We start from the raw sequence: 15,070 nt of genomic DNA on the forward strand, positions 1-15,070 counted from the left end.
AGTGCTCAGCCTCTTTCCAAGTTGCCTACACTGGCTTACTTCCCAATAAACAGACTGCCTGGGGGCTTGAAAATGAACTTCTTTTTGAACCTTTGATGTCCTAGATCCCTCTGGTCTTCTGAACAAACCCAGAGACTCCCTTCTTTTTCAAATGTATCTGAATCTCCTTTCAGGTATCTATTTTCTTTCTCTACTGTGACTTGCCTAGTTTTCAGACTGTATATCTGAATCTCTTTTCAAAAGTTTTTTTTTTACTTCCTTTACTATTACTCTGCCTCTCCCCCCCCAAATATACACTTGAATCCATTTTTAAATGCCTATTGTCAGTCTTTTGAAGTTAGTTTACTTATGTGTACAAAGGCTTCCCTCTGTGGATCTCAGAATAATTCCTAGAAAGGTATGTGTAGGGATATCTTAATTTGTATAAGAGAGAACCTGCAAAATTGAGCTGTAAGAGCTGAAGTGTGGTTGGTCGTCACTCTCTTGATCTCTCCAGCAGGTAGATCTCTAGTAAGTAGCAAAAGCCAAACTTAATTCCAAGTCTGTGATCTCTTCCCCACCCAAACAAAGTATTTTGTACATCTAAGCTAGGTGCAATGAACAGAAAATGCGGCACAAATCCTGCCCTTCCCTGTCTTACCTCCCCAGGGCAGACATTGACAACCAATCAGCATTCTTTTCTGCGGAGCCTAACCGAGCCTAAGAGCCCTTTATAACAAAGTGCCTCAATGACCGGGCTTAGTTCAGATTTTGGTTGCTATTTGATTACCATTCAGGCCATGGTTATGAGCGTGCTTAACAAAACACACTGATGTTGATGTAAAAATTATGCCTATATCCGCAGCTGACCGGAGGAAATGGACCCAGTCAGAGCATGTGTTTACAGCACCTACCTGGGTACCACTGTCATCTGAACTATCCCCAGAGCTCTGAGATGGAAGGAAGCTCCGATTTACACAATTCAGCTCTTTTCTAAGCCTCACAGTTTCCTCAGGCTTCAAGGTCAACTGTTGTTCTCCGCCTTTCATATCTTGGTTCTGTTGTGAGTCCTCCTCCTCCTGCCTCTCTTTTGGCAAAGTGCCCTCCTCTACTGACTCCTCAGGAATTTCCTTCTGCTTACTTTCTCCTAGTTCAGGACTTGGTGCAAATATAACAAAAAAAAAACTGTCAAAATGTTCATTACAGTAGCAGAATATGGAGGAAAAAAAAAAAAACCCTAACAGTGCTACAAGCCAATTTTCCAACTTGAATTCTTTTTTTTTTGTTAATTTTTAATGTTTGTTTTTGAAAGAGAGAGAGAGAAAGGGAGGGAGGGAGGGAGAGAGAGAGAGAGAGAGAGAGAGAGAGAGAGAGAGAATGATCAGGGGAAGGGCAGAGAGAGGAGAAACAGAATCTGAAAAAGGCTCCAGGCTTTGAGCTGTCAGCACGGAGACCCATGCGGGGCTCAAACCCACAAACTGTGAGATCATGACCGGAGCCTAAGTTGGATGCTTAACCAGTTGAGCCACCCAGGCACCCCTCCAACTTGAATTCTATAGCAGAACAGTTATATTACTCTCATAAATAAACTTTAAATACAGATGAGTCCTTTTTTTTTTTTTTTACTCACATTCAGGGAGATGACCCATCAAAGACTTTTGTCTATACCAAAACAACCAGTTAAATGAATTTTTCACTTTTCAACTTTAAATATGACATTGGGCAGACACAGCTTATAAAGATTTTTAAAAATTTTTATAATTTGTTTTTAAAAAAATGTTTATTTTATTTATTTTTGAGAGAGAGAGAGAGAGAGTGAAAACAGGGGAGGGGCAGAGAGAGAGGAAGACAGAGAATCTGAAGCAGGCTTTGTGCTGACAGCAGAGAGCCCCACGTGGGGCTCAAACTCACAAACCGTGAGATATGACCTGAGCCGAAGTTGGTTGCTTAACCAACTGAGCCATCCAGGCACCCCTAAAGATTTTTTTTTTAATTACTCACTAAGCACCAGGCATTTTGGCAGGCACTAGGACATATCCCTGCCTTAAAGGGCTTACAATTTAGTGAATAAAAAAAGATAAGTAAATAAGGGAGTAGATTAAACTAGTAGTAAGCCATCTGAGTCCTGATGGATGAGTAGGCACAAACTAGGAAAACATAAAGGGACAGGTGTGTGCATACTCGTGTGTATGTAGGTGTGTTGGGAGAAGGTGTTGGTATAGATGAGAACAGAGAGGAAAAAAAGGGTGTTCGAGGATGTCTTAAAAAATAAAATGGGTAAAGGCCCAGAGACAAAAGAGAGAACGTCCTTTAGGAAGATCATTTGGATGTCACGTGGCAGGGAAACCAGAGGTTACTGTAGTGATCCATGTGATAAACCACAGGGACTAGAACAGGGTGGTGGGGATGGAAACAAGTGGTGGATTCTAGAGATATTTAGAACACAATATTGATAAAAATTTGTTATGAACTGGCTGTGGCAGGGGAGAGAGAAAAAGGAATAAAGGATGACACCTGGATTTCTGCCTGGAGCAGAGAGGCCAGTGGATGGTAGACCAAGAAGGGGGAATGGGGATTTAAATTGGAAAGATGGGGGCGGCTGGGTGGCTCAGTCGGTTAAGTGTCCATCTTTGGCTCAGGTCACGATCTCACAGCTCATGAGTTTGAGCCCCGTTTTGGGCTCTGTGCTGACAGCTCAGAGCCTGGAGCCTGCTTTGGATTCTGTGTCCCCCTCTCTCTCTTCTCCTCCCCTGATCCCTCTCTGTCTCTGTCTCTCAAAAATAAATAAGCATTAAAAAAAAATTGGAAAAATGCCTCTGGTGAAGATACAGATACAGAAGAATGTGAGAAGCCTTGGGATGGGATAACATGAGCCAAGGAGAAGGCAGGAAGTGAGAGGAGGAGGACCATTCTAGATAGGAACCTAAAGACTGGTAAGGAACAAGCAGGGGAATGAGAGTCTGGAGAGGAAGCTGAGAAGTCAGGGAGGGAGGAGGGAAACCAAGAGACTGTGAGACACAGAAGCTGAGGGGAGGGAATGCACCTTCAGTGGTTAGATAGAGTGGATGAAAAGTAGTATGAACACAAGCATGCCGATTTTATTTTTGCTCCTTCATTTTAAATTTGTTTCAGCTATCTTGGAGCCTAGCATAGCATGCTTCACAAATCATAGTTGGTGCTCAAATTCTTCAAGAAGGCAATTTGGCAGTACAGATCAAGAGCCATAAAAATGTTCAGACCCTTTGACTGAATAATTGAATACCAATGAATTTACTGCAGTAGAATAATTCATGAGAAGAAAAGAGCTGAATGTATAATAACGCTCATAAGCATGCTATTTAAAACAGTGATTAAATGGAGACACAGAAATGGCTGAGAGAATTAAAGATAAATCAACTTGAAAGTGGTATAAAGACTATTCGTCAACATGAAAAATACGTTAATTAAAGTAAAATGGTAGGACAATAAACTATATATGTGTATGTATATGTGTATAAACATATATGATACCATGGGAAATGTACATACAGAAGAAACTGGAAAGGAACAGGGGAAAAATTATGTCAGGGAGTCTTCATTTTTCCCTTTTAAAATTCTTTTAGTATTGTATTAAAAAAATTAAATATTTTATTTTGAACTCAGCAGTTTTTTAAAGATAATATATTCAAACGAGGGGTGCCTGGGTGGCTCAGTCAGTTAAATGTCTGACTCTTGGTTTCATTTCAGGTCCTGATCTCATGAGTTTCAGGCTCACATAGGGCTCTGCACTGACAGTGTGGAGCCTGCTTGGGATTCTCTCTCTCCCTCTCTCTCTGCCCCTCCCCTGTCCACTCTCTCTGTCTCTCTTGAAATAAATTAAAAAAAGAAAAGATATATTCAAACTATACAAAACAACACGAAATAAAGACTAAAATCCTTTAAAAATAATTTCTGATAAAATAACAATGATGTTTTCCATCCTCCATAAACTCTTTTCCTTTTCCTACTTCCAGTGGAAGCCAAATACACTTGAAGACTGGGAAAATGCAAACATACACCTCGTAATTAAAAAAAATTTTAATGTTTTTCTTTATTTTTGAGACAGAGACAGAGCATGAGCAGGGGAGGGGCAGAGAGAGAGGGAGACACAGAATCCAAAGCAGGTTCCAGGTTCTGAGCTGTCAGCACAGAGCCTGATGCAGGGTTTGAACTCATGGACTGTGAGATCATGGCCTGAGCTGAAGTTGGACGCTTAACTGACTGAGCCACCCAGGCTCCCTGTACCTCATAATTTTTAAAATGGAAAAACTAACTCTGTTTCCAGGAAAACAGTAAAAATAGTTTTCCCTATTTCTCCCACCAAGTACAACTAAAAACATGGGGATTATATGTAAGACAGACATAAGAAGCCTCTGACAGGTAGAGAGAAGGCAGACTAGGTAGGGTACTCAGGACCTGAGGAATGACATGACTGCGAGCTTCCTGCATTTTCTTTTTACCTCAAATATCTTAGACTTGCAGGTGGAGAAGCCGGCAACACAGACAGCACCAACAAACACAGAGGACCAGGAAATGGACAGCAAAACAAGTAAGAAAACTTGTGGACAATATCTGCTTTACTCCAAACGCCACAGAAAAAAATTGTGGCCCCACCCTCACCCATGTCAGCAAAGGTCAGGTTGGGAGTCTATACTCCCACCTTCACCAGGCTATCATGAGGCACCCCAACTCCCTGTTGGGGTGGTGTCACAGGTCAACAGGGAGCAGAGACTTTCATCCCTGCCAAGCAGTAAAAGACACGGGGAGACTTTCACCCCGACCTGGCAGTGAGGAGGCACCTTTCTCCCTTTCCACTGGGGTGGTGTCAGAGAAGGCCTAGTGGAGAGTAAGGACTTTCACCCCTGTCCAGCATAACAAGATCATCCCTACCCACTTCCCTGTGGGGTCTTGGAGACCCAGTGGTAGCAGTAACAAGGCATTCCCCCCACTCACAGCCAGAGCAGTCTAAGCAGAGGCCTGGTGGGGAGTAAGAAATCCCATCCTCACCAACTGTAATGAGCACCCTCCCCTTTCCTTGGGTGTCCATGGAGGTTGAAGGGAAACATGGACTTTTACCCTGCCTGGGGTGGTTATGAGACAGCATTCTCCTACTCCCCCTGCTAGAGGGGTATCGGAAGAAGCCAGCTAAACTGAAGGTTTAATTAAGACCTAGAGTCTTATAATACCCAAAATATTCAGATTTTAATCTAAAATTACTCCTTATTCCAAAATGCAGGGAAATGAGAAAAGGCAAAAATAGATGAAAAAATCAACTTGTCAGAATTATCTGACAAAGATTTTCAATCAGCTCTTATAAAAATGCTTTGATAAACTTATGAATATACTTGAAATGCATGAAAAAATGCAAAGTCTCAGAAAAGAACTACAAAGTCTTGGCACAGAAAGAGAAGATATAAGGAAGAATCAAATGGAAATTTTGGAAATGAAGAATACAATAATCAAAATAAAAACTCAAATGCAAAATGGACCTAAATGCAAAATTACAAATAAAATGAAAGGGTCTTCAAGATTTAAAGTTAAGCAGCATTCTGAGACTTAACATCAAAAATATGATCCATCAAAGGAAAAATGGATATGTCATCGAAATGAAAAACTTTCACGTTGAGAAAATCCTGGTAAGAGGGTGAAAGATGAGCTACAGACTGGGAAAAAATATTTGCAAATCACATGTCTGACAAAGGACTAGTGTCTAGAATTCATAAAGAACTCTCTAAACTGAACAGTGACAAAAACAAACCCACTTAGAAAATAGGCAAAAGTATGAAAGGAGACTTCAATGAAGAGGAAAGACAGATGCAAATAAGCACATGAAAAGATATTCAATATTATTAGCCTTCAGGAAAATGCAAATTAAAGCTATAATGAGATATTACTATACACATATTGGAATGGCTAAAATTTACAAGTGACAACACCAAATGCTAGTGAAGATGCAGAAAAATGGATCACTCCTATATTGCTAGTGGGAATGTACAATGGTGTAGCCACTGGAGGAAAAACAGTTTAGCAGTGTCTTAAAAAACAACAAAAAAACCTAATGTGCAATGACCATGTGGCCCAAAATTGCACTCCTGGGGATTTAGCCCAGAGAAATGAATGATTATGTTCATATAAAAGCTTGAATATTTATAGAGCTTTATTTAAAATAGCCCAAACTGGAAATAACTTGGATGTCTTCCAATGGATGAGTGGTTAAAGTGGAACAGCCATACTATGGAATACTACATAACAGTCAAAAGGATCCAATTATTGTATCAATAATCCAGATGAATCTCCAGAGAATTATGTTGAGTGAAAAAAGCCAATCCCAAAAGGTTACATATTTTAGGGTTTTATTTATATAACATTCTTGAAATGAAAAACTAACAGAGATGGAGAATAGACTAGTTAGAATTACAATAGAATAGGGTCTAGAGTTAAGGAGTGGGTGAGGTGGGAGGGAAGAGAGGGGTGGCTATAAAAGAGCAACATGAGGGATCCCTGTGGTGATGTAAGTGTCCTGCATCTTGACCGTATCAATGTCAATATCCAGGTTATGCTATTACAATACAATTTTACAAGACGTCACCAATGGGGGAAACAGATAAAGGGTACATGGGATCTCTCTATTATTTCATACAACCGTATGCATGTGAATCTACAAGTACCTAAAAATAAAAAAAGATTTCCTTAAAAAAATAGAGGGGTGCCTGGGTGACTCAGTTGGCTGAGCGTGCGACTCTTGATTTCAGCTCAGGTCATGATCCCAGGGTCGTGGGATCAAGTGCCACATAGGATTCTCCACTGAGCATAGGGCCTGATTAAGATTCTCTCTCTCTCTCCCTCTGCCCATCTCCCTTGCTCATGTGCATTTTCTTTCTGGGTAGCAATAGAACTCTGTTTCCAGAGAGGAAGCAAAAGAAAAGATGAGCTCATTCATTCATCAAATATTTATTGAATATTAATTATATGCCAAGCACTGTTGTATGTGCTAAAAAGTTAACGGTGACCAAGACAGCCGGGACCATGCCCTCATAGAGCACACACCAAGAGGAAGAATATGAGGACAAACAACAAACAAGTAAACAAGATCATCAGATTATGATACATCACAAATAAGGTAACATGGGAGAGCAGGAGTTAGGATTTTTCCTAACATGGTGTTTAGTGATTACCTGCGAAAGTGCAGAGAAGTCAGCCGCATGAAAAACTGGGGGAGAAGCATTCTGGGCAGGAAGAGCTTGTCAGTGCAAAATTCCTGAAGTGGAAAAGTGCTTTAAGGGCTAGAGGCTCTGAAAGGCTGCATGATAAACAAGGCAGAAAATGGTATGATGATAAAATTGGAGAGGTAGGCAGAGGCCAAGTCACAGAAGACCTTACTGGTTATGGTAAGGGTTTAGATTTTATTTCAAGCATAATGGGAAGCCATTGAGAAGTTTTTAAGAGAGGGAGTAATATTATTCAAGTTGCATTATTAAAGGACCACTTTGGTTAATCTATGGAGAATGGATTAGGAAAGAGGTATTGAAGCAGGGAGGTCAGTTAAGAAGATATTGTGATAGTCCCAGTGAATGATACCAGTGTCAGGGAGTGGGGTAGCAGCAGTGGAGATACAGATAGAAATAAATAGGTTAAATATTTTATGTTTTCATGGTAGAACTGACAGGATTTGTTGATGACTTAGATGTGGGGAGGAAGCAAGTGACTCCTTAGGCTTTGGTTTGATCAACTGTGTGAAGGGAGGGACTATTCACTGAATAGATTGGACCGGGGAAGGAATAGTTTAGAGGAAGAGGAAAATTGCATCAGTAGTTTGTGCAATGGATATAAATTCACTGTCAAGTTGAATCGGAAATGAAAATCAACTTGAACATTTATCATATAATTCTTTTTAAAAAAATACTTATTTATTTTGAGAGAGACAGACAGGGAGCATGAGCTGGGGAAGGGCAGAGAGGGAGAGAGAGAGAATCCCAAGCAGGCTCCTCACTGTCAGCACAGAGCCCGTTGTGGGGCTCAACCCCATGAACTATGGATCATGACCTGAGGTGAAATCAAGAGTCAGATGCTTAACCAACTGAGCCACACTAGTGCCCTGATTTATCATATAATTCTTGATAAAGGTAGTAAGATGTAATGAGATGGTAAATGAGAATGTGTTAGAAAAAAATACAGCTCATTAAGGTCAAGGGAAGCTACCAGCTGCTCTGGCCCAAGCTTCCTAATAAAGCAAACCCAGGTTGAGATCAGCTGGGCTCTGCAAGCTTAGAGCTGCTCTTGGAAGTCCAACTTTGGGTTTAGCTGCAAGTACACAGTGGGAGTAGGAGGAAATCTCCATTCATTCCAATATTTTATTTATTTATTTTTTATTAAAAAAATTTTTTTTTCAACATTTATTCATTTTTGAAAGGCAGAGAGAGACAGAGCGCGAATGGGGGAGGGGAAGAGAGAGAGGGAGACACAGAAACAGAAGCAGGCTCCAGGCTCCAAGCTATCAGCACAGAGCCCGACGCGGGGCTCGAACTCATGGACCGCGAGATCATGACCTGAGCTGAAGTCGGCCATTTAACCGACTGAGCCACCCAGGCGCCCCATTCCAATATTTTAAAAGTACCTACTGTGTGTCAGGCATTGTTCTACACACTGGAGACAGTCCAGAACAAGACAGATGGGACTTCATTCTTCTCCCCTTTCCCCCCTCCATGTTATGCATATACAGAGACAGAGTCCTGAGTAATTTTTTAACACCATAATGCTCACTTTCATAGCAAGTACCTAGACCCCAAGTGTCCCAGCACCTTCTTGCCCTTGGGATATTTGTGACTATGTCCTATACAAAGTAGATAAAGTGGTAACCTCTGACTCAGAGTTAGGGGATGTGGACCTCTTGCAGTCCTGCTGATAACTTGCTAAGTATGTGATTGTGACCAAAATAGTCATTTTAGTTCTCTTGGTCTCAGAGACCTCTTCTGTGAAAGGAGAAGACTTAGCTGAATAGCAGTGGTTTTCAAACATTTTAGCTGTGGCTTCTTTCTTGAAGTAAAATCTTACACAGAATTCCACTCATTAGTCTTTCCTCATCTCCCATGGCAGTTTCTGAGACCCTTACAGAGCTCCTAAAGTTTTAGAAGGTTGACCTCTGTAAACCACTAGAAGATCTGCAGGTCCCTCCTGTTCTAAGATCTGTTGTTCTAAAAGAAAGGCACTATAAACAACAGAAAAACAAGAAAGAGTCCATTATCTTAAAGGAGCTAAAATCTAGTAGAAGAGATGTGCTACAATAATCAATCGATTTGGCTTATGGAGCAGCTTCTATGTGCATTGGACCATGCTAGGTGTGCTGTAAATACTTTCTACTTCTCTTCAAATGGAAGGTTTTGGCTCATGGCTTTCTGGTGTCTTCTTCACCCCAAGTCCTGCAATCATCCTGGAAGATTCCAAGGTCCATACAGATCACCCACCAATGCCTTGGCATCTCACTTCCTCAGTCTCCTTATCTCCAGTTATCTTCTCATCTCCCCCTCTTTGCCAGCTACTTGCATAACCACACTATGAGTTGTATCATCAGCAAATGCTTCACTTCCAAAATAACTAAAATTAGATATCCAGATTTCAGCTTGTTCTTTTTACATAATTTTTACATAAGTACCTTCAATTACTTTTCCCTTTTTCTATCAGCTCCCTTTACCTGCTTCTTTATCCAACGTAGAGCCTACTGTTCATTATTTTAATCACTGCCTAAATAAAATGTTCAACTTTCGTCCCCCATTGTCCTTCCACTGCATTTGTGTGGCAAAACCTTGGTCCTGGACGAATCCAACTGTCTTCTCATGCCTATACTAAATGTTGCCCCACAGATCACATATTCTCAAAGACAGATGCCATACAAAGTCACAGTCTCTAGCTTTACTGGGTCCTCAACACTACCTGCCCTCCCTAGTCAGCTTCCCTTTCCACTCACCATAGTGATTATTTCAAACTTTTTTCACTATGTTATAAACTCTGATATTTCTATTCCTCTTTCAGCACATGACTTTCTTTCCTACTTCACAGAAGACACAAATCGTCACACAATCCTTTGGTTTCAAGTTAAAAACTCACTTGGATCTCTGTCCATTCTCCCTTTCTTCCTCCTGTTACAGCGGACCAGGTGGCTGACTTCCTAAGGCTAGCCCCTCTCTGGTATGCAGAATCCTAAACCTGTCCATTTGGGGACTCTTTCTGATCAGCATTTAAACATACACAAATTTTCTCTCACTTCAGTTCCATATTCCCTTCTCCCTTTCACAACCAAACTTTTTGGAAAGCAGCTACACTCACCAGTTGTACTTCCTCAAATTCCACTCACTCCTCAGTTCACTCCCATTCACCATCCCATGAGATGGGATCTAGGAAGCCATTTGTTTTTTGCCCTTCCTTGGAGCTACTTTTACTAAAGTCTTCAACCACATTCTTAATCTGATTCAGTAATCACTCTTTATTCTTTATTTTCTTGGCAGTACCTGGCACTATTTGCTATTCCTTTCTTCTTGAAACACTCTTTAATCTGGCTTCTGTAACACATACTCTCCTGACTTTCCTTCTACCTCTCTGGCTGTTTTGTCTCAGTTACTTCTGAGGGTAATTCTTTTTGTCTCTTATAAAGAGGCTTTTCTTTGGTTTCTGCCTTCAGGTACTTTCATCAGACAACAACCAGGGCCATCTCATCCATCATATGACTTCTGCTTATGTCCACTTATAGATGATTCTCAAATTTATCTCCAGCCCAGTCTTCATTTGCTCTTGGCATGGCTGCTCCAGAGACACTTCAAAGTCAGTGTTTCAAAAGCTGAACTCCTTCCCCTCCTCCCTCTAAACTGTGTTCCCAAACTCAGAGGATGACACCATCAAACCAGAACCTTGAAAGTCTTCTTTAAACTCTGCCCACACTCTTGACTTCCATGCCTTCTTCCTCATTTCCTATACTCATTAATCCTGAAGTCCTGTTGAGTCTACCTCTTCTCAATTCCCTTTACTTTTCTCTTCCTCACAAATACCACCATCTCTCAGCTAGATTATAGCAACAGTCTCCTAACTGGTCTCACTGCCTTTGTTCCTGTACAACAATCTATTTCCCACACAATTGGCAGAGTGATTTTTCTAAAGCACAAATCTTCTTAGTCTCTTTTATGTTACTAAACCCTGTGGTAGTTTCCTGTTGTCCAAACTTCTTCATGCAGACACTCATGTTCCCTCATGATCAGGTCCCTGCCTACTTCTTCACTCTCACGGTCTCCTTCCCCAGTTCCTCTCTTCAAGCTCTATGCTGTAGCAGCACTGAGGTCATTGAGTTCCTCAAACAAATCATCCCTTCTCTTGTACATGTCATATCCCCCTTGAAAATTAATCCCCCATCTTTTTGCTTGGCTCTCAGTTACCCATACTTCAGGACTCGGTTTGTTATTTCCTTTAAGAATATTTTCTGGTTTATTAGCCCGGGCCAGGGCACCTCCTTTGTGCTTCCATAGTATCCAACACTATCTTCCCCCAGCAGGCTATTTGGACCATAAGGGTAGGAATTGTGTCTTATTTTGTATCCTCAGTGTCTTCCTATAGTACCTGGCACATGGTAGATAGGCAATTTTACTGTTGATTGTGATTGTGTAATGGATCTGAGATATGTGGAGGCTGTGAAGTGGGACAGAGGAGATAAGCAAGGAAACATTATGAGGAGAGAGGGAAGCATAGGGCAGATACGTAGACATCTCACAGTCTTGGTGCTGGGAAGTAATTTAGACCAAGTCATGGAAACCGGTGGCAGCAAGGAGCTCTTTATAGAGAAGTCCAGTATCTTTATCATGGCAAGGTTCCCCACCTCCAAATGAATTAAGGCCATAGCCTTGTTCTGTGGGGCAAGTATCCCTACCAATTACCCCAAGTCAGGTGGGTGGATTTTTGTCAGCTTTGATAATTAATGTCAACTTCTTCTCTGAAGAGTGTTCAAATTGGACGCTTCGTCTCCACTGCTGCCTACTCAATCTAGGCCACTGTCTCTTCATCTGCAGCTCATATCTGGATTAATTGGTCCATTTTTCTTCTTTAATTTATCTCTTATAGAGATTCTAGAATAATCTCCCTCAAAAACCCAGTAATATACTTTTCCAGTGCTCAAGAACTAGACTTCCTTTTTCCCCTACAGTAAACCTAAATGCTGTGATCTAGCTCTTGGCTTTTTGTTCTTGTGACCACTATTACACCTATTCCCCACCACCTCTCCAATATGCTTTTCCCACTTGTGCAACTAGGTTTCTTGGTTGTGAATCTTGGACTCAAAGCACACTCTAAAGTTAAAAGCAACTTTTAGGAGGGCATACAATTCAGAGGTCCAAAACTAGCAAAAAAACCTCCTTGTATGTTAAAACATTTTGAAAGATATAAATGTGGCCATACCTAGACCATATTTTCCTAGTTCATTGATGATGTATCCTTTACTATATAATATATAAGTCAAATTGCCATCTTTCATTCCCTTTTGATGATCTAGTTCTAGGCTTTTGCCTGGACAGAATTCGATTGCATCTATTATCGTGCCAAGGCAGAGTAATACATTTGCCCAAAGTCTAACAAGTTTCTGTGAAAAAATACTTTTGGTGAAAAAGTAGAAAGGCAAGAGTTAAAGGGCAAGATTAACAAGAGAGAAAAGAAGAATGAAAAAGAAAGAAAAGGGTTATCAAAATTATCAGATACAATGTTAAATAAAAACAGCAAAAATCTCTCAGCTTTTTTGATATTTAGAGTATAGTCCAATTATGTAAAAAAAAAAATCCCACATATATGTATGTTTATAGAGAGAAGAAAGAAAAATTAGGACATTAACATATCCCCCTGGTGACATTATGGGCTATTAACATCTCCTTTCACTTTTCCATGCTTTCCAAATTTTCTACAAGAAGCATAAAATTATTTTAAAAAGCAGGAAAAGATTTAAAAATTTAATAATATATTAAAAGACAAACTTCTTGGGGAATGCTTGCTTATAACTAATTTTTCCACTCACATCATTTGGCAACAAATATCAAATTCTTATGATGATTAAGCCAAATGTACCCCCCAAATAATTAATGTGATATGGGATTTTCTCAATTTACCAGAGTTCCTTTTCCTCTTCCTTTGGATTTTGAATCTCTACTTCCAAAATTGGTTCTTTAGACACAAGATCTTTACAGATATTTTCACCTGTAATTAAATTAGTAGCTGCAGTTTTTCTCTCTACAGTAAAATGATTTAATTGTTCAAATTCTTGTGAAAGCTTCAAGACCTATAAAGTTAAAGTGAAAAGACAAATATTCTATTTTGCATACTGTTACAGATAATTATGAAAAAAAGTACATTTAGTCATTTAGTCCATTAAATGCTTAAATAATTATTGACAAGTAATATAAATTAACATCTAATTGAAGGATCTTCTTCTAGTTTAACTTAACACTTTGCAGTTGTTATATAATTAATCCATTTTTACCATAGGCATAAGGATGCATAAATCCATGGTTTTAAAGAAGGGTATTTTTGGGGTGCCTGGGTGGCGCAGTCGGTTAAGCGTCCGACTTCAGCCAGGTCACGATCTCGCGGTCCGTGAGTTCGAGCCCCGCGTCGGGCTCTGGGCTGATGGCTCGGAGCCTGGAGCCTGTTTCCGATTCTGTGTCTCCCTCTCTCTCTGCCCCTCGCCTGTTCATGCTCTGTCTCTCTCTGTCCCAAAAATAAATAAACGTTGAAAAAAAAAATTAAAAAAAAAATAAAGAAGGGTATTTTTGGAGAGAGGGAGAGAGAGAAAGATAAAGCAAATGTAGTACCAACCATGTTAACATTGGAGAGGTGAGGGTACATGGGCATTCTTTTTGCTATTTTTGCAACTTTTCTATAAGTTTGAAATTATTTCAAAATTAAAAGTTTTTTAAGTGAGAGAGAGCCAGATTAGCAGGATAGTGATATGGCTCTCTCATTTTTATATTATATTCTTATTGCCTACATTTATCTCCTGTGTTAAACTATCCAATGATATTTCATAAGACAAGATCCTTTAACTGCACAGTGTGAGGGTAACTCACTTTGCTGACAAGATCCCACAAACAAAGCTTAGTTATAGGCTATGCCCCATAATCTACCTTCCCAGACAGCAAACCCCATGTTCTGAACATTTCCCTCCCTAAGTCACATACTATTTGATCCACATCCCAATCTCTCAGCAACTTGTACCCTGCTTTCAGGATAAAAACTTCACATAAATGAGGCCTGGACTTAGTCCTCCATTTCACATGTACCAAAACATAACCCAATATCTTTTAACTGTGTGTTCAAGCCTTCACTTCTTTCTGCCATTTTAATCAAGACCCAGAGAGTAACTGAGGAAGGGAATTTTCAGCCCAGAGTTGTTAATTATAGGTGGGACTCCAGAAATTACTCTATAGGCAACCTCCAATGTTGACTAACCCTGGTCTGGCAGCCATTTTTACACTTGGGGAACAAAGTGGGGTCAGGACATTTAAATATTTTTCTAATTCTAAGTATAAGCCTAATTTTCAGTATAACTGAAAAAAAAAATGCTTTGATTCAAAGATTTAAGGTTGAAGACACTTAAGTAAACTTGTTTGTTTTGAGTACTGGGGGTGGTGGTAAAATAGACCTAACATAAAGTTTACCATCTTAACCAGTTTAAGTGTGTGGTTCCGTGGTATTAAATATATTCACACGGTTGTGCAGCCACTGCCACCCATCCCCCGAACTCTTTTCATCTTGTAAAACAAACCCAATACCTATTATACAATTACACCCTTTTCTTGTCTCCCCCAGTCCCTGGGCAACCACAATTACACTTTCTGTCTTTATGATTTTGACTACTCTGAGTACCTCCTATAATTGAAATCATACAGTGTTTGTGGTTTTGTGATTGGTTTATTTCAGTTAGCATAAAGTCTTCAAGATTCATCCATGTTGTAGCATATTGCAGATTCTCCTTCCTTTTTAAGGCTCAATGACTTTCCATTGTGTGTATATACCACAATTTGCTTATCTATTCATCCATCAAGAAACACTCGGG

At 40.0% G+C, this 15,070-nt stretch overlaps 1 protein-coding gene across 1 annotated transcript in view; it reads right to left on the bottom strand.

Annotated features, from left to right (window-relative positions):
* The window catches only part of CCDC30 (coiled-coil domain containing 30), a 110,987-nt gene that overhangs the window by 57,447 nt on the left and 38,470 nt on the right, over positions 1–15,070 (bottom strand). Inside the window, exons 7-8 of the mRNA XM_047082363.1 lie at positions 13,125–13,294; positions 894–1,137 (exon numbers count right to left, since the gene is read on the bottom strand). Of these exons, the coding sequence (XP_046938319.1) occupies positions 894–1,137; positions 13,125–13,294 (414 nt within the window). The remainder of the gene's footprint in view (positions 1–893; positions 1,138–13,124; positions 13,295–15,070) is intronic.

Source organism: Lynx rufus, unplaced genomic scaffold (assembly GCF_022079265.1).
Source record: "Lynx rufus isolate CCGP_SWC_20201006 ecotype Redwood Valley unplaced genomic scaffold, mLynRuf1.p SCAF_2, whole genome shotgun sequence".
In the NCBI taxonomy this organism is placed as follows: Eukaryota; Metazoa; Chordata; class Mammalia; order Carnivora; family Felidae; genus Lynx; species Lynx rufus.